This window comes from Calypte anna, chromosome 28 (genome assembly GCF_003957555.1).
Source record: "Calypte anna isolate BGI_N300 chromosome 28, bCalAnn1_v1.p, whole genome shotgun sequence".
NCBI lineage: Eukaryota > Metazoa > Chordata > Aves > Apodiformes > Trochilidae > Calypte > Calypte anna.
The window spans coordinates 4972308-4999353 of record NC_044273.1 but is presented as its reverse complement, the minus strand read 5'-3'; the positions used below and the strand labels follow the sequence as shown (position 1 = coordinate 4999353).

Sequence of the window (27046 nt, the reverse complement as noted above, 5' to 3'; positions counted from 1 at the left end):
AGGCTGGATGGGGCTCTGAGCAACCTGAGCTGTGGGAGGTGTCCCTGGGCATGGCAGGAACTGGGTGAGCTGAAAGGTCCCTTCCAACCCTGACACTTGTATGGTTCTCTGAGCTTCCTTGCTGCTCAGGCAGGTCTCTCCCAGCTGTAATCAGCCTCTCTCCTGGTGCAGATGACGGGGAGGAAAGGCCGGGTGGTGCGCAGGCCCGACGGCTCCGTCACCTTCGAGTCTCGGGCAGAGCAAGGGCTCTCCATAGACCACATCAACCTGAAGGAGAAGGAGCATTTCATGAAAGGGGAAAAGGTGAGTCGGGTTGGAGCTGAGGAAACCTCCACACGGCTGGGGAAACCTCCACCCAGAGAGGGAAAGGAGAGGGGGTGTCCTGCCAGCCTCGGGCCAGCGCTGCCCTGCGGGGTTCTGACTGTGCTGGAAGGTGACAAGGAGCCCCGAGCCCCCCTCCCAGACTTGTCCTGTGGGCTGTTTCTTGAAGCAGTTTTGGAGGTGTCCAGGAGCCCCCCTCCCCTTTTTCACCTGCTGTCTCTCTCCCTTAGCTTGTAGCAATAATCTCAGAGGCCTCCAGCTCAGGGATCTCTCTCCAAGCAGACAGACGGGTGAAAAACCAGAAGCGCCGGGTGCACATGACACTGGAGCTGCCCTGGAGTGCAGACAGGGCCATACAGCAGTTTGGTGAGGACTGAGTCTTCTTGGTCACTGTCCCCTACCCCTGAACGTGGCTCAGCTGGCAAAGCTGTGAGTAGCCCTGGGAAGGGACAGGGCTGGTGACAGTGTTTGGCTGCTGAGCTGTGGCACCTTGGGAACACACCAGGGTGGGCACAAAGCAGTGGGGGAAGTTTCTGTGGACTTGAGGAGTGACTTGTAGTGTGGGAAGGGGGAACACTCCCATTCCTGGCAGCCCTGTCCTCGTCAAACATCCCGTGGGTGCCAGGGGATTTCTGTTCCACCCAAGGGAGGCTCCGCAGGGTGGGGAGGGACATTTTGTGAGCAGCAAAGATAGAATGCACATTCTGGCCTAAACTGGGGGGCCAATCCTCAGCCCCAGAGGGTCAGGGCTATAAACACGACTCTGCCAAGGCCTCAGGGCGATGAATGTGACTGTGACCTTGTCCTTTTCCCTCAAAGAGAGATCTTTGAAAACCAGCATGATGTGGAAAGTTGTCTCAGCTCTCTCAGCTCCTGCTCAGCTTCCCTGCCTGTACCAGACCAGCTCTACCAACCTCTCCTTTCACTTCTCACCTCCCTCTAGGTCGAACACACCGATCAAACCAGGTTTCTGCTCCTGAGTATGTGTTCCTCATCTCTGAGCTGGCAGGGGAGAGGAGGTTTGCATCCATCGTAGCCAAACGCCTGGAGAGCCTGGTAAGTGCTCTGCAGCATAGACTCATGTGCCAGTGCCAGTTCTCTCTGCAAAACTTCCATTTTGGGACCATTTTGGTGTTCTTACCAGCATGGCCAGTATGACCAGTACAGGGGATTGGGTCACCCCTGGCTGAAGGCATTGAAGAAGGCCTTTAGCATCCTGGGTGTTGGGAAAGGAAGGGAAGAATACATAACCAAGGCATCAGGAGGAATTTCAGGGAAGCAGAACCCAATTCCAGATGCTGGAATTCCCCCACTCTTAAAAGAGTGTAAAACCATCTGTTTTCAGAAAGCTGATGAAAATAATTAATGGAATAATTGATTTGTCTGTGTTCAGTTTTTGTTCACTTTCGATAAATCCCCCAAATCCTTGGTTGAAGTGTCCATATTCCAGAGGATCACTGCCTTCCCCAGCACGCTCTTATGCTGGCCTTGTGCAAGAGGGGGCTTTGCCCCTCCTCCTCTGGTGTTTTGCAACAGCTAAAAGTGAGAACTTCTTCTTTGCTCTCTCTTCTTAGGGTGCCTTAACTCACGGAGACCGCCGGGCCACTGAATCCCGAGACCTCAGCAAATACAACTTTGAGAATAAGGTAATTTGGGGCTTTTCTGCAGGAGGCTCAGCCAAAGAGGGGTTGGAGGAGTTGGCAAATGCCTCCAGTGGGAGACAGAGCCTGGAGAAGATCATTGCTGGCATCTACAGGCAGGACCTGGCCTAGCACTCAACTCCCTGCCTGGGCAGCATCCAGAGCTGGGATCCGAGCTGGGCTGTGCTCCCAGGGGGCTGGGAAGGGCACCCAGGGGGGCAGGGGACAGCACCAAGGGGTGGAGGTGAGGGTTCCCATCCCATGGGTGACTCCTGTCTCCTTTCCCAGTATGGGGCCAAGGCTCTGGACCGAGTTCTCTCCACGATCCTCAACCACACTGAGAACAGAGTTCCTGTGCCCAAGGGCTATGAAACAAGGGAGGCAGCATTTTTCCATGGTAAGAGCATTGCTGGCTCAGGGGGTTCTGCTGGAGGAGAAGGAGCCCTGCAAGATGCTGAGGGGAGCCTGAAGCCAAAAGTGACCAGGTTGTCTTTTGCTGTTCCAGAAATGAAGCAAGGTCTCATCTCTGTGGGGATCTGCTGCAATCAGATGAAGTATGGCACTGTCTCAGTGGAGAAGGGTATGTGTCAAGCTTTTCCTGCCCAGAGCAGGGGAGAAATGAAAGAGGTGGGGGTGCCATGGCCCACCCACTCTGCCTGCCTGCCTGGGGGCACAGCCTGGAGGGGTTTCTGTGCTGCTGGGCAGGAGGGGTGCTCTGGGATGCTGCAGATCCCATTTCCCTGCAGCAGCCTTGGGGAACAGTCCTGGGATTTCTCTGTGCTGTGCTGCCCTCAGGAAAGGCACCTGGGGTGGTGGCCTGTGGGGTGGCTCTCTGTGGGAGCAAGCTGGTGGGTGCTGTGCCACATCCCTGCCACATCCCCTCACCCACCCACTCTTGCAGACTGCTCCATCACCAAGTTCCTGAACCGCATCCTGGGGCTGGAGGTGGACAAGCAGAACATGCTCTTCCAGTATTTTTCTGACACCTTTGACTATCTGATTGAAAAGGACAAGAAGGAGGGCAAATATGACATGGGCATCCTAGGTAAGGAGAAGGAAGGGGGGCCAGACCTCCCCCTGCTGCACCCCTCAGGTTCTCTGCACCTCCCTGTGCTGAGTGATGGTGGCACAGGGGCCACCTTGGCCACTGTGGTGTCCCCACACAGCAGAGATCTTGAGGCTTTTGCAGGGGGAGGAGGTGGGACAGGAATGCACACAACACTTTTCCCTTCACAGCAGACTTTTTCCCCTCCTACAGATTTAGCTCCAGGAGTGGATGAGATCTATGAGGAGAGCAAGGAGGTCTTCCTGACCCCGGGACACCCACAGGATGGGCAGGTTGTGTTTTACAAGGTAGGCAGCCTGCTATCTCTGCAGACCAGTCTTCTCCAGTGCTTCCCATTCTGGGGCTGAGAGCTGCTGGGTCCCTCTCCGTGGCTTTGTGCCATGTTTGTGTCACTTCTGCCTTGGCCATCAGCAAGCAGCTGATGCTGGGAGTGACACAGAGGAGCCAAAGGGGACCCTGGGCTCAGGGCTGCTGTACCCAGTCTGGCTCTGCCTGTGTCTTGTCTGCAGCAAGTCTGTGTTGAGGGTGGGATTTGTGAGACAGAACACAGATTCTGCCCTCTGAAGTCACAGAATAATCCCTTTGTTTGCCCTTGTTTTAGATCAGTGTTGACAGAGGCTTGAAGTGGGAGGAAGCCTATGAGAAGTCCCTCAAACTGACAGGATCCTTTGATGGGTTCTACCTCTCCTACAAGGTGGGTCCCTGGGCTCCCCCAGGCTGGCACCTCCGAGTGGGAGAAGGTCTGACCTCCTGCTGGGGGCTGGGAGATGCCTCCAGGAATCCATCCAGAGGGAAGGGGCTTGGTTTAGGGAAATATGGGCTTTGGGGGGGGGAGGAAGAGTCTGTGACTGTAACCATCAGCTGTACCCTGACAGATGAGAGGCTGCAAACACACCTGCCTGCTGGCAGAGCAGAGCCGGGGGAAGAACTTCATCCTCTACAAGCCAAATATTGGGAAGCAGAGCCAGCCTGAGAGCCTGGACAGCCTGCAGAAGAAGTACCGACGGGTAGGTGGGAGCTGCAGCCCCTGGGTGGGGAGAGGGAAGAACTTCTCTGAGCAGGGGTGGCTTTGGGGGAGGACTGGGACCCCTTTGTGGTTCCTCTTACCCCGTGGTGGGGTTGGGCTGAGCTGATGGCAGCACCCCAGAGTCCCAGCCTTGGTCTCAAGTCTCAGCTGCATCTCGGGCAGGGGCAGATCCCTGATGTTGTGTTTCCTCTGCAGGTGCTGCCCGAGGAGGCCAAGGAGCACTGGGAGAGCTGTTACCTCTTCTCCCTGACCAACTGCAACCACGCTGTCTGGTGAGGCCACCACATCCCCAACCTGCCCTGCTCCTTGGGGAGGGGTCTCTGGAGGGGGGGGAAGGGTTAGAAGCTTCCAGTGGGGGATCCTCTGCTGATTTGGGGGGGTTCTCCTGTTGGAACTGCAGGAACAGGAGCTGCAAGCTGATCCAGGAGGGGAAGGAATGCTTCCAGGGCATGCGCCTGAGGCACTACTACATGTTGTGTGGGGCCCTGCTGCGGGTCTGGAGCAGGATTGCCAGCATCATGGCAGACATCACCAACACCAGCTACCTGCAGATCGTCCGCCTCAAGACCAAGGAGCAGAAGAAACAAGTTGGTGGGTGAAAAATGCTTGGAAAGGGAGCAGGGTGTTGGAGGAGAGGGGAGGAAGGGATCTGACAGCCCTGTGCTGAGGGATTTGTTCTGTCCTGGTGCTTGGGTGGCCCCATGGGTGTTGGGGCTGCCCTGGGGTGTGCTCAGGCACCAGGCAGGGGGGGAGCCAGGCCTGAGCTGTCCCCTCCATGCCCACGGGAAGCTGTGCTGCTGCTGCCTGTTCTGGGCTAGCCTCAGAGCTGCTTCTGCTCTCCAGCTGCAGCTCCTCTCCCTGGGCTTGATCCACGGGCTCCAGTCCTGCTGCCACCCCTGTCCCCACAGTGCCCCATCCCTTCCCCAAGTGCTCTGGGGACTGATGCACGTTCCTCCCCCCAGGGATCAAGATCCCCGAGAGCTGTGTCCGTAAGGTGCTGGAGGAGCTGAAGCAGATGGATGAGAACGTGAAGAGGAAGCACAGCCGCCTCCTCCAGACCCAGGAGCAGAGCCCACACTTCCCACTGCCACTGCCCCTCCTGCCACAACCCCTGGACCTCACACAGACCGGGCCTGGGGTCTCCTCCCTGCGTCAGGACGAGATCCTGGACTTGACCTACAGCCCTCCCAGCAGCAGCAGCATCCCTGACGTGGTGATGAACCCCGAGCCTGGCGTGCTCTGCTTCCCCCCAGAGCCCCCCCTCCAGCCACACCAGCAGCACAGGGTGCCCTGCAGCTTCAGCCACCCCCCAGCCTTCAAGAGCTCAGCCCCTGTCCTGCAGGGGAACGTGGCCCTGAGCTCCTCGCTGCAGGACCCTCTGCCTGGGCCTCCCCCGGGACCCCTGCAGGCACTCCCACAGCAGCAGGAAGATTTTGTCCAACAGGATGGGAATATCAACTTCCGAGAGATCCTGGAGGAGATGATCAGGACGTTAAATGGGGCCCCCCAGGAGAACCTGCTCCCCCAGGAGCGCCAGAGCGTGATCCAGTTCAGTGGCCCCTTCCCTGAGTTCTGAGAGCCACACGCTGCCCATCCACGTCCTCTGGCACAGAGGTGAGAGCTGGGGAGCCCTGGTTTGGACTGACCCTTTTCTGTTTTTAAGGGAAGAAAAAAAAACCAAAACCAAACGATCCCTCCAGTTCCTTAAAGCAAAGTTTATTTATCTATAAGATAGAGTCAGACATGTACAGGTTGGTATCTAATGAGCCCCCCAGGCTGGATGGGGCTCTGAGCAACCTGAGCTGTGGGAGGTGGAACTGGATGAGCTTAAAGGTCCCTTCCAACCCTGAAAATTTGATGATTTTAAGTGCTGGGGAGGCACTGAGTGCTTCCAGATTCAGCTGATCTGGACTGATGCTCTCTGCTGTGCTGGAGTCGGTGTGGGACCCTGGTCCTGCCTCCCCCAGCACCCCCCAAGAGCTGGTGCCCCCCTGGGGGTGACCAAACTGTGGCTGCAGCCCCTGCTGCCACCTTCCCTGGGGGCTGCCCCTGCCCTGGACCTCAGGGCTGCTCTGGAGGTCTGGGTCAGGAGGTGGGGATGGAGGAGAGGGAATCCTGACCCAGAGGGGTCGGGAGCCCCTGGAGTGTCCCCCTGTGCAGGGCTGAGCAGGCATTGCTGAGCAGTGAAGCTGATGGTGCCTGCTCTGCCCTCCAGGAGGGGACACCCCCACTTCTGGGGCTGCCAGAGCTCCATGGGAGGGGACAGGAGCTGCACCCACACCTTGGGTGTCAGTGTCACAGCAGAGCTGATGAGTTTGTCAGAGCTCAGCCAGGCCAGGACGAGGGAGGGGAGGGGGATTCCCTGGAGCAGAAGGGCTCCACATCCCTCAGCCCCACCAGGTTGCTGTGCCTGGCCCTGCTTTCTTCCTGCTGTCACCTTGCTGTCCTCTCCCCCGGCCACCTCACCAGTTCTGCCCCGTGGGGCTTTGTCCTTGGCTGGGCCATGGACTCGTGTGTTCAGATCCTGATCCCTGCCCACCCTGCTCAGAGCTGACCCGGGACACAGGGGGAGCTCCCTGGGACACACAGGGATCACTGCTCCTGCTGCAAACTCCTCCAGTACCAAAGAGCAAAGGTGGCTTTGCACAGCACTGCCCCAGAGCACCCCCTGCCCCCCTCCAGCTGCTGCTCCCAGGACACCTCTGCCACCCCCCTGTCCCAGCACCATCTCCCCTCGGCAGGTCCCGGGGAAACTCTCCCTTCTTTTCTCTCCTTGATCCAAGGAATCTGGCAGAAGCTGCCTGCTGGCAGGAAGGCTCCAGCCCCAGCAGCTCCTCCACAAGCCCCCCCTCTGCTCTCCCTTTGCTCAGCCTCCAGGCACCGAGGTGTTCAGGAGGGTGTCAGACCCCCCCTGGCTGCCCCATCCCATCCCTGGGGAGGAGCTGGGCAAGGGGGTGCAGCTGGAAGAGGCTCTGCTGAGGTCTCCCTGCCCTGACAGGTCAGCACGGGGGGGCTGGAGCTCTGCAGTGCCTGGTGGAGACCCCTCCTCCAGGGAGAGAGCCCCAACCCCTCCTTGTCCCCCCTCCCCAGGGCTTGGGGAATGGCTCAGCACCCCCCAGGGAAGGGCTTTGGGTTGGTGCCTGCAGCATTCCTGCTCCTCCCAAGATGGGATCTGCCCTCCCCATGAACACTCTGCACCAGTGGGATCAGTTTTGGGGTTGCTTTGCTCCCTGCCCTTTGTTTGGGGGGGGTCTCCTCCTTCCCCCCCAGGCTCACCCTCCATCCAGGGCCACGTTCACAAAAATCTCCTTACCTCAAAGTCAACACCAAAGATGGGGGGAGCCCCATGTGCCCCCACCCTGGGGGATCTCCAGGTTCTGGGGGTCCCACAGCAGCCTTTCCCTTGTCCTGCACGGAGCCAGGCCTCCCCCCTATTCCCCCCCCCCTTTATTTAAGGTGTCCCCCAGCCCCTCCGCTCCCTCCTGGTCCGGTCGCTGGGCGCCTGCTGAATTCTCAGCAAGGAGAGGAAAGGGCTCTGGGAAAACCCATTTCAGAGAGGCTGAAACTCAGGAACAGCAGGAGGGAGGAATCCTCCACCGGGAGCCTCCCCCCTGGCTTTAAAGCTGAGATTTTAAAATATGCAATTCTCCCTCCCCCATCTCTGGCCAGACAGAGAGCACCTTCGAGGAAGCCCTTCCCTGCCCCCTTCCTGTGTTTTTGTCAGGGTTAATAACAATACCTTTTAACTAAATTATTATGCAGTTGTCCTACTGATTGTATGTATTTTTTAAATGAGTCCCTTTTTTTCTTCCCTTTACACCTTTTTGTTAGCACTTTTTAATCTGCTTGTTGTTTGCCTTTGTTTTTCTATGTGTATTTATAATTAATTGAGATGTACATATGTAAAGAAATTTTTTTTTTTTTAGAATATGTGCCTTTGACTAATAATTCCTGAATTTTCTACTTGCCTCAGAAGGGTAATTTTTCATTCTGCTCAGTAAAAATGGAAAGGAAGCCACCTATGAGATTTCTGCAAGTTCCAGCTCTCTGTGTCTCTCTCTCTCTCTCTGGAGGTGTGGACCTGACCCAGGATCCCATGGGGGAACTTGGGGTCCAGGGTTCCCTTGAGCTTTTCTCCTGTGTCACCAGCTGGGTGGCAGCTGAGGGCTGCTGTCCCCAGCCCCCCCCTGCTCCCTGGGTGTTGCTGGGCTCTGGCCTTGGCTGAGGCTGCTCCTCCCCCAGCTCTGCTGTGGAAAACACAGATAAAGGATCCACTGTTCCTCAGGGTTCCTCCAGCAGGAGCTGGCACATCTTTCCCAGGCACTGCCAGCCCCACTTTGTCCCCGTGGGAGGTGTGGGACAGGGTCAGCTGTGGGTGCTGGGAATGGAGGAGCAGCTCCCCCCTCACCTTGTGCAGCCAGGATGCCTGGGAAGGCTGGATCAGGATCCTCCAGGATGGAGCAGGAGCTTCCCGGCATCTTTGATGTGTTTGGATCAGACCTGGGGAGCTCCTCCCACCTCCACCCTTGGCCCCAGTGCAAGGACAAGGGGAGGTGGGGTGGGTGGGGGCTGTGGGTGCCAAAGGGAGACTCAGCACTCAGCCCAGGCTCTGGGAAAAAGAGGGAAAGCACCTGGGAAGCACCAGCAATCCCCTGCAGAATTCCTGAGCAGGATGGGAGTGCTGCAGTCCCACTCCCTCTGTCTGGACGAGCTCCCTGAGGTATTTCCCTGTGTCCCAAACACAATCTGGTTTTGTTTTGGGGAGGTGTCAGCTCCCGGGGTGCTGCTCAGCCCCCAGACTTCTCCTGTAGGGTGACAAACAACCCCATTGCCTCATCGGGGCAGAGCCCTGTGGGGTCAGGGCCAGGGAGGCTCCAGCCCCAGGGGGTACCCACACACCTTCCTCTGGATTTTTCCCCAATAAATCCCCAGGGGATTTCTGTGCAATCCCCTCTCAGCACTAATGAGGATTACGGGCTCAGGAGTTGTGTAAGGTCCTGGCTCCCCTGCAGAGCTCTCTCCGAGTTCTCACCCAGCACCCCACAGCCCCCACCCCCCCTCTGCCACACAGGGACACAAAACCAGCTGACTTCTAACACATTTATTGCAAGGGGACGCCAAGATCCTGCTCCCTGCCCCCCAGGAAAGGGGCTGCCCGGCAGCATGGAGCCTCTCCCAGCAGGAGCACGCCAGAGGATCAGCTCTGCCTCACCAGGGAGCTGGGTTGAAGGCAGAACATCATGGGGCTGGGGGGGGCTCCACGAGCAGCAGGGGGGCTGGGACCCTGGGGCAGGGGGAGAGCAGCTCTACAGGTAGGCAGGAAGATCCTTCTCAATCACCTGGGAGGAGAAAGGGAGCAGGTGCTGTGAGGACATCACTGCCCCCCAAAACTGAGCCCCAACCCCCCTTGTCCCCCCCAGCAGCACTCACGTAGGGATCATCCATGGGGCTGTACCTCTTCACCACTTGGCCCTCCCGGTTGATGAGGAACTACAGAGGTGAAGCAGCCCCAGGTGAGCAGCCCCAGCCCACCCAGACCTGCAGCACCACGAGGGGGACAGAGCAGCCCCAGGCCCAGGGCTTCAGGGGGCTCCAGGACAGGGCTGGAGCCTCTCAGGGTGCTCCCACCCCAACACCCAGGGCAAGGGGACAGGGCAGAGCCAGTGTGTGAGGATCCCTGCTCCCCACAATACCCCAGGGATGCCCCCACACCCCCCTAAAGGGTGAGGCTGCAGCCTGGGGGAAGGCAGCTGTGCCTTACCTTGGTGAAGTTCCACTTTATTGCACTAAGAGAGGAAAAAACAAGCGTGTGATTGCAGCAGAAAACATTCTTCCCCTTGCTGCAGCCAGTCCCCCCCCCTCCCTGCCCCTGGGGCAGCCTCCACCCCGCTCCCCTGCCCACACTCACTTGCCCAGGGTGCCCCTTCCCTTGGGTTGGTCTTTCAGCCACTTCCAGAGGGGGTGAGCATCGTCCCCATTGACGTCGATCTTGCTGAACATGTCAAACTTCACACCGTAGCTTGCAGCAAATGCTTTAATCTGAGCTTCATCCCCGGGCTCCTGGAGAAGGCAGGAGGAGGGGGGGGACAACCCGGTGAGTGCCCCGGGGCTGGGAGGGTGGGGAAGGGACAGGCAAAGGGCAGCCCAGCCCTGCCCCCCCTCATACCTGCTTTCCAAACTGGTTGCAGGGAAAGCCCAGGATCCGTAAACCCCTCTCAGCGTATCGGGCGTGCATGTCAACAAGCTGAGTGTAGTTTACAGGGGTTTTGCCTCATTTCGAGGCCACGTTCGTGATGATGCAGACGTAGCCTCTGCAAGAATAAGGGAAGGTGAATCGGGAGGAGCGGGGAGAGGCTCCACACCCCCCCGGGCGAGGCGGGAAGGAGCCGGTAAACAAAGCCCTTGTGCGGGGTTATGCAATGGGCTGTGTCCCATCTGCGGCTTCACCACCTCGGACCTGCAACCCCCGGGGCCCCGTTCCCGCAACCCCCGGGGCCTCGGTCCCGCAACCCCCCCAGGCCGAGCAGGCCCCGTCCCTGCCATCCTTACCGGTACTTCTCCAAGGAAACCTCGTTACCGTCGATGTCTCGGGCGTGGAAATCGTAAATGGCCTTGGCCGAGCGCCAGTCCTCCGCCTGGGCACACTGCGGGAGGGGAGAGAACAAACCCCTCGGCACCGACCCCCCCGCACCGGGGGGACCCCGCAGGCTCCTCGGGGAGGGGGCTCGTCCGGCCCCGGCCCACCCAGGCCTCACCCCCTACCCCCGAGGGTCTCCCCCGTCGCCGTGTGCCCTCCCGGTACCCCCGTTGCGGGGCAGCCCCCCCGCTCCCGCACTCACCATGCTCCTTCCCGCTGCCCGCACCGCGGTTGCCGCCGCCCCGCACCAGAGCGCCCGACCCCATCCCATGGCTCTGCCCCGCCCGCCGCCTCGCAGCCAATCAGCGGACGGCATGCCCGGGAAGACACCGCCTCTTTCGGCGTCACAGCCAATCAGCGACACGAAAAGGTGATGGATGGGGAGGTGGACCAATAAGAGAGCGAGGAGGGAGGGTGGACTACAACTCCCAGGAGCCCCCCGCGGCGGCCTGAGGTGGCGGGCGGCGACATGGACGACGAGGAGGAGACGTATCGGCTGTGGAAGATCCGTAAAACCATCATGCAGGTGCGGGAGAGCGGCAACGGGACCGAGAACCGTGAGGGAACGAGTCCCGGGGGGGGGGTAGGAAGCGGTTGGAGGTGCGGGGAGGGAGGCGCGGTGATTGGCGGCCCGGCCCGGCCTGGCGGTGAGGCCTAAAACTGGGGGTGGTCCCGACAGCTCTGTCACGATCGGGGCTACCTGGTGACACAGGATGAGCTGGACCAGACGCTGGAGGAGTTCAAGGCGCAGTTCGGTGATAAACCTAGCGAAGGGAGACCCCGCCGCACCGACCTGACGGTGCTGGTGGCTCACAACGATGACCCCACCGACCAGATGTTCGTCTTCTTCCCCGGTGAGCACAGCCTGGGGCATGGGGAGGGGGCTGGGGGGGTGTCTGAGGGGTTTTGGTTCCTTGGGGTTTAATAGAAGGAGAAAAGAGACTTTGTAAGCTTTGTCTCCCTCCCCAGAGGAGCCCAAGGTGGGAATTAAGACGATCAAGATGTACTGCCAGAGGATGCAGGAGGAGAACATCACCCGAGCCCTGATTGTGGTGCAGCAAGGAATGACCCCATCGGCCAAGCAGGTGCAAAGGGATGGAAAAAACCCCCTCCAAGTCAGGGGTTGTTGTGGACACTGCTGGGTGTTCTGGCAGCAGTGGATCTGAGCACAGGTAGAGCTGTCCCGGGGCAGTGCTGCTGCCTGACACCCTTTCCCTTTCCAGTCCCTGGTGGATATGGCTCCCAAATACATCCTGGAGCAGTTCCTGCAGCAAGAACTGCTGATCAACATCACAGAACACGAGGTGAGCAGTGCTGGGCAGCAGAGCGAGGGCAGGAGGAGCCATTTCCTGTGCTGAGCTGCAGCTCTGCCTGCTCCTGGAGGCTTCCATTGCTTCTCCCACTGCTCTGAGGATCCTCTGCCTTTCCCACCTCCCCATTTCTCTCCCTTTCTGCTGCAGTTGGTCCCAGAGCACGTTGTCATGACAAAGGAGGAGGTGACAGAGCTGCTGGCCAGATAGTATCCTTTTGGTTGTTCCTGCTGGAGGTGACACCTCTGTGTGAGGGTTTGCTGCTTCCCTCAGGGGCTCTGCTAACCAGGGGGGGTTCTGTGGGGCAGCTTCTCCTTGACTGCTGGCCCAGTAAGCTGAGGGAGAACCAGCTGCCCCGGATCCAGGCCGGGGATCCCGTGGCCCGGTACTTCGGGATCAAGCGTGGTCAGGTAAGGGGGAGGCAGCCCCAGGCACAGCTCCCTGCAGGGACAGCAGGGACAGGGAAGGGGTCTGTGCTGCTGAGGAATGGGTCTGTGTGCTGGGCTGGCACAGAACCCTCCCCATCTCCCTGCAGGTGGTGAAGATCATCAGACCCAGCGAGACCGCGGGCCGGTACATCACCTACAGACTGGTGCAGTGAGCAGAGCCCTGGGGGTGCTCTGAGCCCTCTGCATCCTCACCCCTGCCCAAGGACGTTCCCTCAGTTCTGGAGCTTGGCCCAATTCCCTGGCTCCAGCCCAGGTTCTGCTGCAGCTCCGGCCTCAGGACCCGCAGGGGTTCAGCAGCACCCGGGCACTGCAGGGAGGAGCAGGGAGCACGAGGCCTTTGCTTCCCTGTTTTATTTTTATAGGAGTTTGTCTTCAATAAAGGTTTGTGCTCAGAGTTCTCACTGCTATCAGCCTCTCCTTGTCCCAGAGACTCCTGGACTGGGACAGTGCCCACGTTTCTTGCCCCTGATCCAGCTCTTGTGGGTGGTTCTGACGCTGTGGTTCAGACTTGACCTCATTGGTTGCCTCTGTCCTGCCCTCTGGCCCTTGTTTTGAGACTTTGGCTTTCGGGGTGTTGCCCAATCACTTCATTTTCACCTGTTCAAGGTGTCCTGAGGGGTTTTAAAGTTCAGTTTCCTTCCTAGAAATACCAGGAGTGCTTCCTGAGAGTGCCTGCCCTCCTGCAGCCACCCGGGGCTGGAGGTCTCTGCTCTCCAGGATGGACACGAGTTGGAATACACAGATTTTATTATTTTTTTCTGGAAGCATCTCAGCCTGAACGAGGCAAAACACGTAACACAGCTCCACACAGCAGCACAGGCACATCAGAACAACCACAATTCACTCTGAGTTCACACACAGAAGCTCCAGCCCAGCTCCTGCCCCTTCCCACACTCACACCTGGTACCGCCCTGGGAAGGACCTGCTGGAAAAGTCCAACTGTCCTGGGAAGAGCTGGGGAGCAGAACATCTCACAGGTACCTCGAGCTCTTCTCTGGCTCAGTTATAAACCATGAACTGGAAATGATCTTTGGGGTTTGTACCTTGAACCTGCTGGGCTGGGAGGGCTCTGGGGAAGTCCCCGTGTGCCAGAGCCTCATCCCAAGCTCCTGGTCCAGTGGCAGGAGCACAGCCCGGGTACAGGCAGGGGAACAGCAGGAATCAGCTTTTCCTAAGCTTGAAATCTACTTTGTTTCTCTGTGCTTCAGTGCAGAAAAGTCTCGTGGCTTTAAAAAAAAAAAAATCCCTTGGCTCTCCGTGTTTGAACCTTCCAGTTCCTGTGCCAGAGGGAACGGGGCCGTGCTGAAGGTTCTCTCTACAACGCAGCCTCTCACACTGGGGGGGATTCGGGGAGGGGGGATCAGGCCGGGGGTCCCAGGGAGGAGGAAGCAGCTCCCTGGTGACTGCTCCTACATTGAGTCCTGGAGTTCCTTTGGTCACCAGCCCTGGTTTCATTCCCAGTCCCCAGCAGGGGAGGGGTCTGCCCGGCTTCAGCTCCAGGGATGTGCTCTAGGGGGGCTCGGGGGGGTTCAGTGTGAGAGCTGCAGCCACGACCCGCACGGCCCCGCCTGCGGCTGCCACACCAACCCCCGGCCCGAGGCTGCTCCCGCTCGGGGTCTGTCACTGCGTTCCCCCTCCCTGCTCCCGGGGGGGTCCTGGCTTTTGTCCCTTTGCCCCATCCCTGTCCCCAGGGTGGTTTTGTTCGGTGAAGCGGGGCTGCTGCGGGGCTGGCAGGGACCTGGCGGTGGCTGTCGGGGGGTAGTTGTTGTTGGACTGGTTGGTGTTGCGGGGGGTCCTGGCAGCGGGGGGGCTCTCGGGGGGCTCCTCTGCATCGCTTTGCTCCTCTCCAGGGGCTCTGCACTCCGGCTCCGACTGCCCCGCGCTGCAGCTGCGGTTCCGCTGCCCCCGGGGCTCCTCGGTGCTGGTCTCGCTCTCCCGTTTCTCCATCCGGGCTCGGGGCTCCCCTCCCTCCTCCAGCTCCGAGTCGGAGTCGACGGAGCGGTCACCAAGCTCTGGGGGACAGAGGGAGCCCCGTCTGATGCTCCCGCCCAGCCAGGGTGGTCCCACTGCCACCCGTGTCCCCGGGAGGAGCCATCCCCCACCCACCTGCGAACGAGTCGGTGCCGGGAGCCAAATTCCCCTTCTCGGGAGGCAGCTCCAGGAAGGGGACGGGGCTGGAAGGAGCCGTGGGCTTGGAGCTCGCGTGTGCCTGGGAGGGAGAGGAGCAGCGTGAGGGAACATTCCCGGAACGTTCAGTGGAGAAACGAGACCCGGGTAAAGCAGCTGAGCTGAGCTGAGCCGAGCATCCTCCCCACCCCCCGGGCTGTCTCCCCCGAGGCTGTTTTGGGGCAGAAAATGACTCGTGAGTGGAGCAGGGACACAAGTGGGGCTGTGCTAAAGCTCAGTGGGTGTCCACGGGCATGGGCTGGGGGCAGCGTTCCCCAGTGGGGTGTGGGTGTTGGGGCTGCAGCAGGGGCTGTGCTGGGGTCCAAGCATGACTCAGCCCAACACCCCCCCAGGGACTCCTACCCGACCCAAGCAGCCGACCACCTCCTCCTCGCTGTCTGCAGTGTCCCTGCTGGGGGGGGCTGGCATTGCTGCCTCCTTGTTCTCAAAGATGGTTGAGTAGAAGATGATGAGTGCCTCGATGATGCGAGCTTGGTGGGGGTAATCAACCAGTGAGGACAAGGAGATGGTGGCATCCGTGGGCCTTGGGCGCATCAGGGTTGGCCCAAAGACGATGCCCAGGTTGCTCGAGGTCATCTTGTTGTCCTGTTCCACCTCCACGATCCTGGGAAGAAGGAGCAGAAGGAACTTGGAGGGAGAAGGGAGACCAGATGCATGTCCAGGCTGGAGGGGCTGGCAGTGCCCGGGTCCTCTCTTGGGGCACACACCAGTTTTGTGAGCAGCAGAGAAGGAGCTTCAGCCCTGGGTCTGCCTCCCTGCTCCCATAGAGGGCTGTGCTGTTCCCACCAGCAGCTCAGGGATGCACAGGAGCTTTGGAGCTGCCTTCTCACCTTCTCAGGTGCTGCAGGAGGTACTGGAGCGTGGCCATGTTCTCCCAGGGAAGGTCCCTCAGCAGCTCCTTCAGCTTCAGCACCAGGCTCACCACCACCTTGTCTGTGTCAGCTCCTTTGTCCACCAGCTCAGGGCCACCCTTCCCACTCCTGCCCTTGGCCTCTCCACCCTGCAGGCTCTCCTTGGCCAGCCCCATCAGCTCGTTGTACATGCGGAAGGGCATGAGGGGCTCTGGCAGCTGCAAGCAAGAAGAGCAGGGGAGAAGCTGTGGCTGGAGCTCTGCCTCTGCTCCTGGAGACCTCAACTCACTCCTTGCTGCTCAGCTGAGGAAACCTGGGACTTTTCAGCAGCAAGAATCCCACCTGCAGCTTGTCAGCCAGCAAGCTGTGCCCAGAGGGGGTGTTTGTTTATCCATCTCCTAAACCCAGCCTCGTTTGTCCCAGCCAATTTGTACCCCTGAAGTCCAATCAAAAAGCTGTGTTTGAGCACCCTGTGAGCACTCTCTGCAGGGTCAAGGTTCAGGCAGGCTCTTTTTTTCCCTAGAAAAGCCCCTGCCTGGGGTGGGCAGAGCAGCAGCTTCCCTGGAGATGATCAGAAGGAGGAGAGGATGGAGAGGCCGGGCAGGGATGGCTGCAGGGCAGAGCGGGCAGGATGCAGCCAAGGTGGGGCTGTGGTTGGGTGGAAACTCTTGCTTTGAAGTTTGCACAAAGCAACCGAGCAGCGTGCTAACAAATTGGTGGTTTTGCACTAAACAGATGGCCTGGGGACAGGCAGAGTGGGTTTGCTCCCCATCTGGCCCTTTACAGAGGGACTTAAAACCAAGTTCTCTGCAGTGAGAGGCCAGGCTGGGGCTGGGGATGTATTTCTTCCTCTTTCCACTCCACTTTTCTGAGGAGAAACCACAGAGGCAGCTCAGAGCCCGATGGTTACACACAGGAGCCCCCCCAGAGCAGCAGCACCGAGGAGTTAACGGGGAGGCTGCCAAGGAGAAGCCGCTTCCCCTCCTCTGCCTCTGCCGGAGGCTGCGGGATGTGCGGGATTATTTGCATGGCCGCGTTTTGAGTTCTCGTGTTGGCTTTTGGGGGTGGAGAAACGCGGGGAGCCGGGCACAGCCCCCGGGAGAGCCCAGCAAGGGGAACAGCCCTGAGCAGCTCCCAGGGGATGGGAGTGACCTTCACCCATCACTTCCCTTTTCCTCTGCCTGGTTCCCCAATTCACGGGGCGGGAGCATCCGTGCTCCCACGCGTTGTTCCGCGGCTCTGAGCTCTGCCGGGAGCAGCAACCGCAGCTCCTGGCTCTTCCCCACCCCTGCCCCGGGTCACATCTCCACCCCGGACTTACTCCCAGCCGAGGGGACCCCTCACATTTTCCCCCCACACGGCTCCTAAGTTCAGAATTGCTCCTCCCAGAGAGGGTTCGGTGGAGCCGGGTTTGCGTTTGGGAAGTCCCTGTGGCTGCAGCAGGAGGCAGCACCAGCACCTCACCTGCCGCAGGTAGAGCTTCAAGACGTTGCTGATATCGTGAGGGGAGGCCTGGGACAGCTCCACCAGCTCCTTCCCGTTCTCAAAAGCTTGGCAAAGCTTCTCCACACGGGTCTTGACTCCATTAACCCGGTAGATGCCCTGTGCAGGACAGAGAAGTGGAAGAGAAGAGAGACATTTCTTTACAAGTTTGCAGATGACAGTGAGCTCCCAGCTCCCACCCTCTCCTTTTGGGGCTGAAATCCCTCTCAGCAGCCGTTCTGGGACATCCCCTTCCAGCTCAGACCTTTCTGTCATTCCTGCTTCAAAGAAGGAAGCAACAGAAGTGAGTTTCCTAGGTCAAGGTTTGGGGTACCGGGGCCAAATTTATCACCTGGGGCTTTCGTGGTTTCTGCCTCCAGAAATCTGAAAACTGAGTCTGTTGGGGTTCCTGCCCAGGCAGACAGAGGTGGAGGAGGTGCTGGTGCAGAGCCAGGCACCAGCCCAGCAGCAGAGGGAAGGGAGAGGGTTTCACCTTGGTTTTCAGTGCCCGCTTCTCAATCTCAGAAATGCACTTCCTGACGATGAAGGGGATGCCATCCGGGCTGCCCCGGGAGGCTTTGGTGAAGTCTTGCCCAAAAAGCTGCAGCTTCCCTTGGAGCTTCTTGTGCCCGCACTGGATGGCCAAGGTTTCCAGACACTTCTTGTGGCAGGCCAGGTAGCACTGGAGAAGATGGAGAAGTGTGTGGAGGTGGGAGAGAGCCCTGAGAGCACGGAGAGCGTTGAGCAGGAGGAGCAGAGGGGAAAACGCCTTTGATGGAGCCCCACAGGAGCAGGGGAGAACACGTGGAGAGGGAACCACTGGAGTATGTGCAGTGTCACTTCATGGGATGTGTCCTGCACCTCTTCCACCTGCCCAGCTCTCTTTCCACTTGTCCCAACTTTACCTCCTCACATTCTGCTCCCTGGAAGTAAACGTAGCTGTTGCACTCCCGGCACTTGGAAGGGGCCCGGAGCTTCCTCAGCCGGTGGGTCTGGGCAGCCTTGGACAAACCAACGTTTCTGAAGGGCCCTGTTGGAGCCGTCAGCTCTGGGGTGATCTCAGTGATGTCTGGGAGCAGAACACAAGGAAATGCAGCTGCATCCCTGCTCCAGAGGAGGGGAGGGTCAGCAGGACTCCAGCAGGAGGGTGGCTGCCACTGAGAGGACAATGCTGGGTGCTCTGGTTCTCCAGCAAAGCCACACAGTGTCTGCACAGCCCTGGATCAGCTGTCCCCACCACTCTGAGCTTATTCCTTGGAAAAGGAAATGCCGTTGGGCTCCTCCAGCTCGGCCACATACCCTGCTCAAAGGTGGTGGTGGTCTCATCCTTCTCCAGCTCATCGCTGGAGGACATGGGGCCATTGGAAGACACTGACTGGGTTCTGGGGCTGAAGTCACCTGCCAAAGGAAAGCCCATGAGTGGTGAGGTGACTGGTGAAGTTGTGTCCCCTGAGTGTGCCCTGGTGCCTGTGGCTGATGCCCACAGCCAGGAGCCTTGTGCCCAGCACAGCCAGGGCAGCTCTGGAGACACCGAGAACCTGGGAGAGGGCAGGGGCTGTGGGGGGCCCTGGAGGGGGTGGGATGCACAGTGCAGAGGTCCCATCCCATCCCAACACATCCCAACCCTGTTTTCCAGTGAAACAGGGTTTTTCCAGTGGTTTTGCAAGGCAGACACAAGGAGCACTGACAGGTCCTGCCTGACTTGATTCTGGTTGTCCATTGCCTGCCCCATCCTTGGGATCTACCTGTGTTTGAACCTGGGCTGCTGTCACCTTCTGTGACAGAGGTTGGCCAGGATTTATGGACCTGGTGTCCCCTCCCACCTGCAGAGGAAAACACAAAGATCCATTTTTAAATGACCACAGGAAGCTGCCTGGTTTGCTGTGGACAGTCTGGGGCAGGGGCTGGTGGGGCTGTGATGCCCTCAGTCATGCATCCAGCAGGAAGAAGAGAGATGGGAGGATGAGCAGGGGCTGTAAGGTAGTTCTAGCAAAGGCAAAAAACCCCGTGGAATGGAGAGGGTGACCCACAGACACCCCCTTGGTGCCCATGGGGTCCTGCTTTGCTCCTGATGTGGGGACAGCAGGGCCACCTCGGGCTCACCTCTGCGCTCAGCTGCCCCGGCCCCGCTGGGCTGCTCCCTGGCTGCTGCCTCCCCATCCCTGGGCAGCCCCGACCCCTCTGAGCCCGTGCCTGGGGGGAAGTCACCGGTGCTGAAGCTGCCTTTCCGTGTGCGAGCAAAGGGGGACCTGGAGGGCAGAAGGAAAGAGGAAAGGGAACATCCAAGTGGGCGAGAAGGAAGGGCACGGGCAAAGTTCTTCCTGGCTGCTCTCTGCCTGGCTCGGGATGCAGAGGGAATATTGGAGAGGAGAGGGCAGAGGAGCCCAGCCCTGCAGTGACTGCTGTCCCTACCAGGCGTTGTGTGACACGTAGGGCTCGAAGTCGTACTGAGTGTCGGGCTCGTCCCCGCGCTGCAGCTGCCGGACGTGGGACGCGTACTGCTGCCCCGGGTCGTACAGCTTGCTGCTCTCACACAGCGTCTGGAAGTTGACAGGCAGTGGGGCTGTCTGCATGTGCATGATCTGGTAGAAGGAGATTGTGGCCTAAAAAAAAGACACCAAGAAAACCAAAGGTGACCTTTGTGTGGTGGCAGAGGTGGGAGAGGTGGGGGCTCAGGAGCAGCCCTGAGACTCAGCTTTTCAGAGCCTGAGAGAGTGGGGAGAGCTTCGTGTCCTCCTGGACCTCCTTAGAAATGGGGGTGGCCAAGCCTGGTCTGCTGAGGGACAGCTCTGCCCCTCTCCTGAGCAGGGTCCGGCCACCCCCCCACCCCGCTCACCGTCTTGATGACCTGGTCACTCTGTTTGATGACTTCGTGGATCTGTCTCAGGGCGTTCACCTTGGTGTCCTCCAGCTCCTGCTTCTGGGTGTTGGCATCTGCGACGCAGGTCCGGTACGTGGCCATGGCCTCCTCTGCCTGAGCAGTGGGAGAAGAAGAGGTGGAAACGACTCAGAGGTGAGGAGGACAAGGAGAACCTGCGCTTGGACCCTGCTCCTCCAGCTCCAAGGATCCGTGGGGAACTCAGGGCTGTCCCCAGGTGTGGGGAGGTTCTCGCCCAAGTCCAGAGCTGTCGTGTCCCTACCTTGTTTTTGGTTTCCTCCTCCAGTCGCCGCCTCTTGTCCAGGGTTTTGGTGGTGATGCTGCCCGTGGTGTTCTGCTGCTCTTCCTCTGCTTTCACAGCCATGTACTTGGCCTTGTCGTGCTCCTCGCTGCGCTGCATGTAGCTCTGCTTGGCCTTGCGCAGGTTCCCCTCTGCCTCTTGCTGCCAGACAGAGAAGTGACCCAGGGTGAGTTCTGAGCTCTGCGAGGGGCCACCCCCCCCCTGAGCTCCCAGGGACCCTCTCCTGGCCCCATGTTTCCCTGGTGTCCCCCAGCATAGGACAAGCATCCTGGGACAAAGCACCAGATGCTCTCGGAGAGGGGCAGGGATCCAGCTGTGCCCCAGGGGTGCCCAGGGGTGCCCAGGCTGGGCTGTCCCTCACCAGCTTCCTCTGTGCCCGGTGCCACTGCTCCTTCAGCTCCTTCCGACGCTTCTCGTGCTCCAGGCGCCTCAGAGCCAGAGGCTGAATCAGGAGGGAGAAAGAACCCCCGTGGGGTGGGGGGACTGAGGTCAACCCTGGCTGCAAGGAGCTTTGCAAGGAGAAGTTCCCCGTGGGGGTTGTGATGGTTCCCCAGCACATCTGGGCTGGGTTAGGGGCAGGGTTTGTGTCATGGCCAAAAATCCACAGCCTGGGAAGCCCCAGGCAGTTTCCCCCACAGGAGATCCAGCAGGAGCTGCTGGTTTTTTCCCAACCTGGAGGGTTTCTCCTACACCCTCCACCTAACCCCTTGAAGGACCCAGCAAATGACAGAGCCCACCACGGGGCAGATCCATTGGGGTGGCTTCTTGTCCTCTCACCTGCAGGAAGGTTTGGTTCTGCAGGGTGGTGGCTGCCTGCAGGACCGATGTCCCATGCTCCATGTCCTGCTCCAGGGCCAGCAGGTAGATGGACAGGAAAGGCATATTGGTCTGAGAAGGAGAAAACACCCCCCTGAGCCCTGCACTGACAGCCAGGACATGGGGTGGCTTTAGGGACATGTGGCCTCACCTCCTGACTGAGGGTTTGCTTGCAGCTGTTTGCCATCTTCTGAAGCCCTTTGGCAAACTCCATCTCTGGAAGAAAAAGGTGGGAAGTGAAAACCAAATGAAACACCAGGATTTCCCCACGGGTTGGGTTCAGTTCACCACTGTCCTCCCAGCACCTGAGTCCCTCAGAGCCCTGCTGATCGCCGAGGACCTGGACCTGCCCTGAGGGGCTCAGCCCTGCGCTCCAGAGGACCCCCCCAGCTCTCCCCCCATCTCACCCAGCGTGGTCCTTTTCTCCAGGTACCCGATGAGGTCCTTCATGTACTTGGAGATGTTCTTGGCGTACTGGAGGGCAGCATCGACCCCTCCCTCGCAGCGCTGCAGCATCACATCCACCTCCTCAGCCAGAAGATGGCCTGAGAGGGAACAGGAGAGACACTGAGTGTGCCATGGCCACCCTGTCCACCAAACCCTGCACCCGGAGCTCCTGCTTACCCATCTCATAGCTTTCCATGCCCAAAGATGTGCTGCCTCCTCCAGGCCCCGGGATCCCTCCGTAGAGGCTCTCCATGGTCTTTGGGAATTAGAGAAGAAAAGGGACTGATCAGAGATGAGGATGAGGAGCAGATGGAAGCCCAGGAGTCTTCCAGAGAGGCTCTGGGTTTCTGCCTCCTCCATCCATGGACATCACTCACCTGGTTCTGGTCACTGGGTGGGATGGAGAGGATGGTGCTGCTGTCCACTTCACCCATGAGGAACTCGGACACGCTGTGATGAGAGGAGAGTGGGTGAGCTCAGAGGGGAGGATGGACAGTGACAACGTGGGCTGACACCCCACAGCACCTGACCCTCATCAGAGGGACTGGGCAAGGGCTGGGGCTGTGGGAGCTGGAGAAATTGGCAGCAGGAGAGAATCTGCCCAACCCAGGAGACCACCCCAGGACCCAAACCCAATCAGCCCCCACTTAGGGCTGTGCGTGGGCAAGGGGTGGCCAACGTGTCCTGGCTGGGGACCACTTGGGGACCTTCTCCAAGGGACAACTGGCCAAAAGTCCCTTACGTGCTGCTGAAGGACACAGCAATGGTCTCCACAGCCTTCTCAAACTCCCGTTTGTCCGTCTCGTTGTTGGATTCATAATGGAAACCTGGAAATGAGGGGATGGGGACGCCCTGTTACCACCAGCCTGTCCCTGTCTCAGGCAGAAGGACCTGGGGCTCCTGTCAGGGTCTGGATCAGACTCAAGGGAGCAGTGGGTGGAAGGGACCATCCCAAGGGATGATGGACTTTCTCTAGCACAGTGTCTCTGCCCCTCATTTCTCCTGGGACTGACTTTCCTGCCAGCACTGCTGGGATGATGTTTCCCTTTACTGCCATTACCCAGAGCTGTCCCAAACCACCTCTGAACGGACCCATTCCCCCACCTCCCCTGTCCTACAGCCCCTCTGGACCCTGCTCTCCTGTGGGATGGCTGCTTTTGGGGGGGGGGGTGTCACCCATGGCCAAAAGAGGAACCAGTGGGAGCAGAAGGAACCGGCCCAGACGGCGTTTGGCAAACACCCAGGCCCAGGGCTGCTGGATGGCAGAGCCCCCCACCTGCCCCCCACCCCACCTGGGGACAGACTTGGCTCTGTCCCATCTCCTCGTGGGGCTGACCCCACGGCAGAGCTCCTGCCACCCTCCACCAGGCTTCCTGTCCCCACGGTTGCTGCTCTGTGTCCAGGAAGCAGCGCGGTGACGCAGAATGTTGTGCTCTGCCTGTGGTTAGCACAGCGGGCAGGAGGTGGTGCCCTGGTGGGATCTCCACAGACCATAAACACCAGGCCCTGCCAGGATCCCGTTATTTAAGTGTTTTTCCAGTAGCTGCACTTGGAAACCCCCGGGCAGGGTTCTGGGCTCTGTCACTTCTGACACTACAACATCCTTGGCACCAAACCAGACAGCTGCTGCCTTCACCCTCCTGCCTGGCTCTGGGGCAGCTCTGTGCTCAGCAGCCCCCCCGTGTCCCCCCCTGGGGTAGGAGGAGCTGCCAGCCCCTCCATCTCACCCTTGACTTTGGAGATGAGGGTCCCAGCAGCCGTCAGGGTCTCCAGGGTGTTGAGCAGGGGGTACTTGTTGATGACCTGGCGCAGGATGCGCAGCGTCTCACCCAGGCACTCATGGGCCAGTGGCCTCTGGGGCTCCGTGGGGTCTGCAAGAGAGAAGGCTGAAAGGCTGCCCCATGTCCCTACCCCCTGCTCCGTGTCCCTACCCCCTGCTCCATGTCCCTGCTCTCCGGAGCCTCCTGTCTCCCCACAGCACATCCCAGACAGGATTCTGCCAGGCTCCCAGGCCGTGCAGCCCCATTCCCTCATCTTCAGGGCTCCAACCCGGCTGAATGCAGCAGCCCCGACCTTTGAGGGATTTTTTCCTCAGCAGTAACTTTTTCCCTTGAAAGCAGCTTGGGAATTTCCTCCCCGTTTCCTTCCCTCCCTCTCCCCCAGGCATTCCCAGCTGCTGGCAGGGATGCAGTCGGTCAGTCCAGTCACCATGTCCCGTCCGTGGGGTCATTCCTCAGAAATAGACCCCTTTGTGGGCTCCAGCCACCACCCCAGGGATCTGGCCGGGTTCCCCCCCAAAATCAGGGCTGTGTCCTGCAAGTCAGCCCCAGCCTCTCCCCCTCTCGTTACCGTCTCGGGGGCGGCACCTGCGGACTCTGAGTGGGGACAGCAGCGGGACTGTCACCGTCCGGCTCGGGGCTATTCCCTCCCTGCCCAGCAGAGCCCAAACCCTGGAGGGGATCTGGATGCATCGTCCCCTCCGGCTGCCACCCCCGCCCCATGTTCCCACCGGCACAGCATGGGTACCACTGTCGGGACTGGGCTCTGCCGCTTCCCACGGGGATGCGACAGACAACGTGTTTATGAAGCCTGCGCCAACACCACGGCCTCGTGTGCCCCCTCCCCAGCCCCGCCCCGTCCTGGGGACCGCGCCACCGGTGCTGTCCCCTTGGTCCCCGCGGGCAGGGACACCTGACTGCAGCCCACCGGCCCCATCCGGCGAGGGTGGCCCAGGGGATGGGGGGCCCCGGGGGGCCGTGCCCCCTGTCCCACGGGGTTGGGGGGCCCTGGCAGGCAGCTGGCACCGCTGCACTGTAAACAGGAAAGCGAGCGGATGAAAATAGCTCGCAGGCAGGAAGCTGCGTTATCCCGGCTCCGGGCTCCCGGCACCCACCCGCTGCTTCTGCCCACCGCCCGCACGGCCCCCCGGGGGTCCTGCTCCTCTCCTGGCCCCAGACCCCCCCGACCTGCGGACCGGGGATGCTCCCGTGCTGTCCCCGCAGAGGCTGCGGGGCTGTCGGGACCGGGGAAAGCCGGCACTCACCGTCCCGCAGCACCACGTCCCGCAGGTTCTCCAGGGCCTCGGCGAAGCGGGCCACGAACGCCAGCAGCTGGGAGATGTCCTCGGGGTCGATGAAGGGGCCCTCCCCCCCCTCCATGGGGCTGTAAGACGTGGGGGTCCTGTGGCCCTTGGGCACGGCCCTGGGGCCGGCGGTGGGGAGGGGGAAGCCAGCGGCGCTGGCATGGCGGCTGAGGTTGCTGGGACGCTTGAGGGTCCCCACGGCGCTGGGACTGGTGCTGAGCTTGGAGCTGGCGGGGGGCACCTCCCCCGGGCCGGAACCGGGTGTCTCCAGGCACTCCTTGCGGGAGAGATCCTGGGGAACAGGGAGAAACATGAGGTGTGGGTCAGGCACAGCACCCTGGAGCCCTCTGTCCCATCACTCAGCTGCGGTCTGGGGGCTGCAGCTCCACGTGCCGGGGGGGGCTGCAGCCCCTGCATGGCCAAGTGATAGCAGGATCCGGCCCCATGTCCCTTCCTCTTTTTCATCCTGTCCCTTTCACGGCCCCCACCCTGCCAGGGATGGGGTAGGGAGGGGGACACACCCTACGCTGTTTTTGGAGGGCTTTGCAGATGTTTTACAGATAGAGGGAGCCCCACATTTCCAGGGTTAAAATTGTCCCAAAGGGAGGGGCTGGTACCGGCACCCTCTGGGTCAGAGCACCGGCCCAGCGAGGGTACCCAAAGCATGGGGAGGGGTCCCACCATCACCCCTCCAGCAGCTCCCACGAGTGCACTGGGTCTCAGCATTCCTGGACTGATGCTGCCAGAACCATTTTTGCCACTGATGGGGCTGAGACCGAGACAGCCCATGAGGGTGCCCAGGGCCAGAGCGATGGGGGCAGCTCAGCCCCATGCTGCCCCTTGGGGCTGCCAGGACCACTGAGGGGCTAAAGGCCTTCACCCCAAAACCTCTTCCCATCCTCCCTGGGGTGCAGCAGCCCTGGAGACCCCCCCGGTCCCTCCCCACGGGCCGTACCGTCAGCCGCACAGCGGGTGCGTGGGGCAGCGAGTCCAGGCAGCCCTTGGGGGAGCTGTTGTGCCCGGTCCAGCGGCGCCTGGCCCCGCCGGGGCTGTAGCTGTTCTTCCCGGCTGCCCGGCTGAGCATCCCTCTGCCCACCACCCCATAGACCCCTCTGGGGGGTCAGGGACAGGGACGGTGCCGCTGGCCGAGGTGCGGCGGGCGGGTTCTTGGGGCGCAGGCGCGGGGCGGGCAGTGCAGGGAGCCCCGGCTGGCCCCGCAAGGGGGAAATGCTTCCCCCTGCACCCCTCCAGTGCCCAGGGTGTCCCACAAGTAAATAAATACATGACAGAGCCCAGGCACCGGGGCTAACTGAGCCCAGAGGTTCCCCAGCTCCTGCCCCTGTCCCCTGGACACTTTGGGGTTTCTCTGCCCTCCCCATACCCTTGGCTGCTGCCCCCCGTTTCCTCCCCCGCCCCGTGTTGCAGCCTCCTCTTTCCTCATTGGCCCTGTTTGCCCTTTGCTTCCCCCCCAGGGCAGCTGGGGACAAAATCCCCCCCAGGCCCAGTGACCAAGGTCCTTCCTCGGCTCCCTCCTCTTCCTCACTGCCCCCTGGCCGTGCCCATCTCCCCCTTCCCACCCTGCAGCTCTTCCCAGAAGCTTCATGAGCACCGTGACCCCGCAGCCCTCTGTATCCCCCACCCACCCACCAGAGGGGGGACAAGGGACACTCACCGGCAGGGTCTGCGGGACAGGGCTTCCTGCACGGCTCTTCTTGGAGATGGAGGGGGTCTTGATCAGCTCTCGCTTCTTCCGGGAGAACATGATTCCCGGGGGGGGGACCCGGCCCCTGCCCTGGGTGCCCCTGGTCCTGCTGCCAGTGCTCTCCTCACCGTCTCTGCCACATTGGTGGGGGCCCAACTGTCAGGAGGCCGCGTGTGACGCCGCCTTATTTCCTCATCGGCTCCGCAGACAAACCTGAAACAGGAAAAGCCAAATGCGCACCCAGGGCGTGAGGCTGGGGGGCAATGGGGACCCCGGCTGCCCCTCAGGTGGGCTCGGGTGCGTCACCAGCCTTGTGGGGGGTGACCAAGGAGCCCCTGGTGCTCCTGGGGGAGGTGGGGTCACGGTGGCTGTTTGTGGGGGGGTTTTGGTGCTGCATCCCACAGTTGCACTGAGGGGGCTGCAGGAGTGGGGCTGACCCCCACAGGACCTCAGGCCTCTGTGGGATTTACCCCTGATCTTGGGGTGTCTGTTGGTCCATGGAGGAAAAGCCTCATCCTGCAGGGCATCTCTGGAGGCCTTGGGGGAGTGGGGGGCAAGTGGGATGCTAGGCTCCAGGCTCACCCCTATGGGATGTTCCCCCCAGTGGGATGCTCCTGGCCCTGCCTCCCCCGTGGGCTCTTTGGGGGTGCCAGGATGGCCCCGGCCCCAGCTCCCCCCCTGAAGTCACTGCCAGGTCCCCCCTCTCGTGACTCCCCCCGTGGGATGACGCAGGGTGGATCCCGGTTCTGCCCGTGGGTCGGGGTGCACGCGTCCCCGTGTGCATGTGGATGGGGTGATGCACACGTGCGTGCCCGTCTATAGGTGCTTGCGTGTGTCCGTGGGGTGCTCG

General features: G+C 60.6%; 4 protein-coding genes across 14 annotated transcripts in view; 2 read left to right on the top strand and 2 right to left on the bottom strand.

Moving 5' to 3' along the window:
* SBNO2 (strawberry notch homolog 2) overlaps positions 1–7994 on the top strand; it is a 45441-nt gene extending 37447 nt beyond the window's left edge. For all 4 annotated transcript variants that reach the window (XM_030466179.1, XM_030466181.1, XM_030466183.1 and 1 more), the window contains 13 exons: positions 172–303; positions 552–687; positions 1265–1377; positions 1896–1967; positions 2250–2358; positions 2467–2541; positions 2863–3006; positions 3220–3314; positions 3629–3721; positions 3903–4034; positions 4250–4326; positions 4455–4645; positions 5017–7994. In XM_030466179.1, the coding sequence (XP_030322039.1) occupies positions 172–303; positions 552–687; positions 1265–1377; positions 1896–1967; positions 2250–2358; positions 2467–2541; positions 2863–3006; positions 3220–3314; positions 3629–3721; positions 3903–4034; positions 4250–4326; positions 4455–4645; positions 5017–5630 (1983 nt within the window). In that variant the 3' untranslated portion in view covers positions 5631–7994. The remainder of the gene's footprint in view (positions 1–171; positions 304–551; positions 688–1264; positions 1378–1895; positions 1968–2249; positions 2359–2466; positions 2542–2862; positions 3007–3219; positions 3315–3628; positions 3722–3902; positions 4035–4249; positions 4327–4454; positions 4646–5016) is intronic.
* Positions 7995–9140: 1146 nt separating this feature from the next.
* On the bottom strand, positions 9141–10977 carry GPX4 (glutathione peroxidase 4). The gene is made up of 7 exons (XM_030466340.1): positions 10894–10977; positions 10604–10698; positions 10221–10365; positions 9963–10114; positions 9816–9840; positions 9485–9544; positions 9141–9393 (listed from the first exon to the last, which is right to left on the bottom strand). The coding sequence occupies exons 1-7, from the start codon at positions 10960–10962 to the stop codon at positions 9361–9363; spliced, it is 579 nt and encodes a 192-aa protein (XP_030322200.1). The 5' UTR covers positions 10963–10977; the 3' UTR covers positions 9141–9360.
* Positions 10978–11106: 129 nt separating this feature from the next.
* On the top strand, positions 11107–12848 carry POLR2E (RNA polymerase II subunit E). Its single transcript, XM_008499190.2, has 7 exons — positions 11107–11217; positions 11371–11545; positions 11661–11776; positions 11915–11995; positions 12152–12210; positions 12333–12411; positions 12537–12848. The coding sequence occupies exons 1-7, from the start codon at positions 11161–11163 to the stop codon at positions 12600–12602; spliced, it is 633 nt and encodes a 210-aa protein (XP_008497412.2). The 5' UTR covers positions 11107–11160; the 3' UTR covers positions 12603–12848.
* Positions 12849–12936: 88 nt separating this feature from the next.
* ARHGAP45 (Rho GTPase activating protein 45) lies at positions 12937–26823 on the bottom strand. 8 transcript variants are annotated; one of them, XM_030466188.1, is made up of 24 exons: positions 26667–26823; positions 26167–26409; positions 24456–24786; positions 23140–23283; positions 22155–22239; positions 21790–21862; positions 21590–21668; positions 21373–21510; positions 21117–21181; positions 20927–21037; positions 20511–20591; positions 20111–20290; positions 19807–19944; positions 19383–19573; positions 19074–19219; positions 18716–18793; positions 18270–18368; positions 17876–18039; positions 17464–17652; positions 16953–17090; positions 15468–15706; positions 14980–15241; positions 14557–14659; positions 12937–14462 (listed from the first exon to the last, which is right to left on the bottom strand). In XM_030466188.1, the coding sequence occupies exons 2-24, from the start codon at positions 26254–26256 to the stop codon at positions 14071–14073; spliced, it is 3516 nt and encodes a 1171-aa protein (XP_030322048.1). In that variant the 5' UTR covers positions 26257–26409; positions 26667–26823; the 3' UTR covers positions 12937–14070. The 8 variants fall into 8 exon arrangements, with proteins under 8 accessions (XP_030322048.1, XP_030322053.1, XP_030322052.1 ...); XM_030466193.1 differs by lacking the exons at positions 26167–26409; positions 26667–26823 and adding an exon at positions 25450–25655 and having other exon boundaries at positions 12937–13959; positions 14189–14462; XM_030466192.1 differs by lacking the exons at positions 26167–26409; positions 26667–26823 and adding an exon at positions 25450–25655 and having other exon boundaries at positions 12937–13676; positions 14189–14462.
* Between the last annotated feature and the right edge of the window lie 223 nt (positions 26824–27046).

What these genes read in the sequence shown, in the direction of transcription:
- POLR2E (XM_008499190.2), top strand. Translation starts at nt 11,161, where the DNA reads ATGGACGACGAGGAGGAGACGTATCGGCTGTGGAAGATCCGTAAAACC. An exon ending in TGACCCCATCGGCCAAGCAG is followed by an intron (nt 11,777 to 11,914) that starts GTGCAAAGGGAT and finishes TTCCCTTTCCAG; the next exon opens with TCCCTGGTGGATATGGCTCC. An exon ending in ACAGAGCTGCTGGCCAGATA is followed by an intron (nt 12,211 to 12,332) that starts GTATCCTTTTGG and finishes CTGCTGGCCCAG; the next exon opens with TAAGCTGAGGGAGAACCAGC.
- ARHGAP45 (XM_030466186.1), bottom strand. Translation starts at nt 25,578, where the DNA reads ATGCTCAGCCGGGCAGCCGGGAAGAACAGCTACAGCCCCGGCGGGGCC. An exon ending in CACCCGCTGTGCGGCTGACG is followed by an intron (nt 24,787 to 25,449) that starts GTACGGCCCGTG and finishes CCTGTTCCCCAG; the next exon opens with GATCTCTCCCGCAAGGAGTG. An exon ending in CAGCCCAGGTTCAAACACAG is followed by an intron (nt 18,369 to 18,715) that starts GTAGATCCCAAG and finishes TTCCTTTGGCAG; the next exon opens with GTGACTTCAGCCCCAGAACC.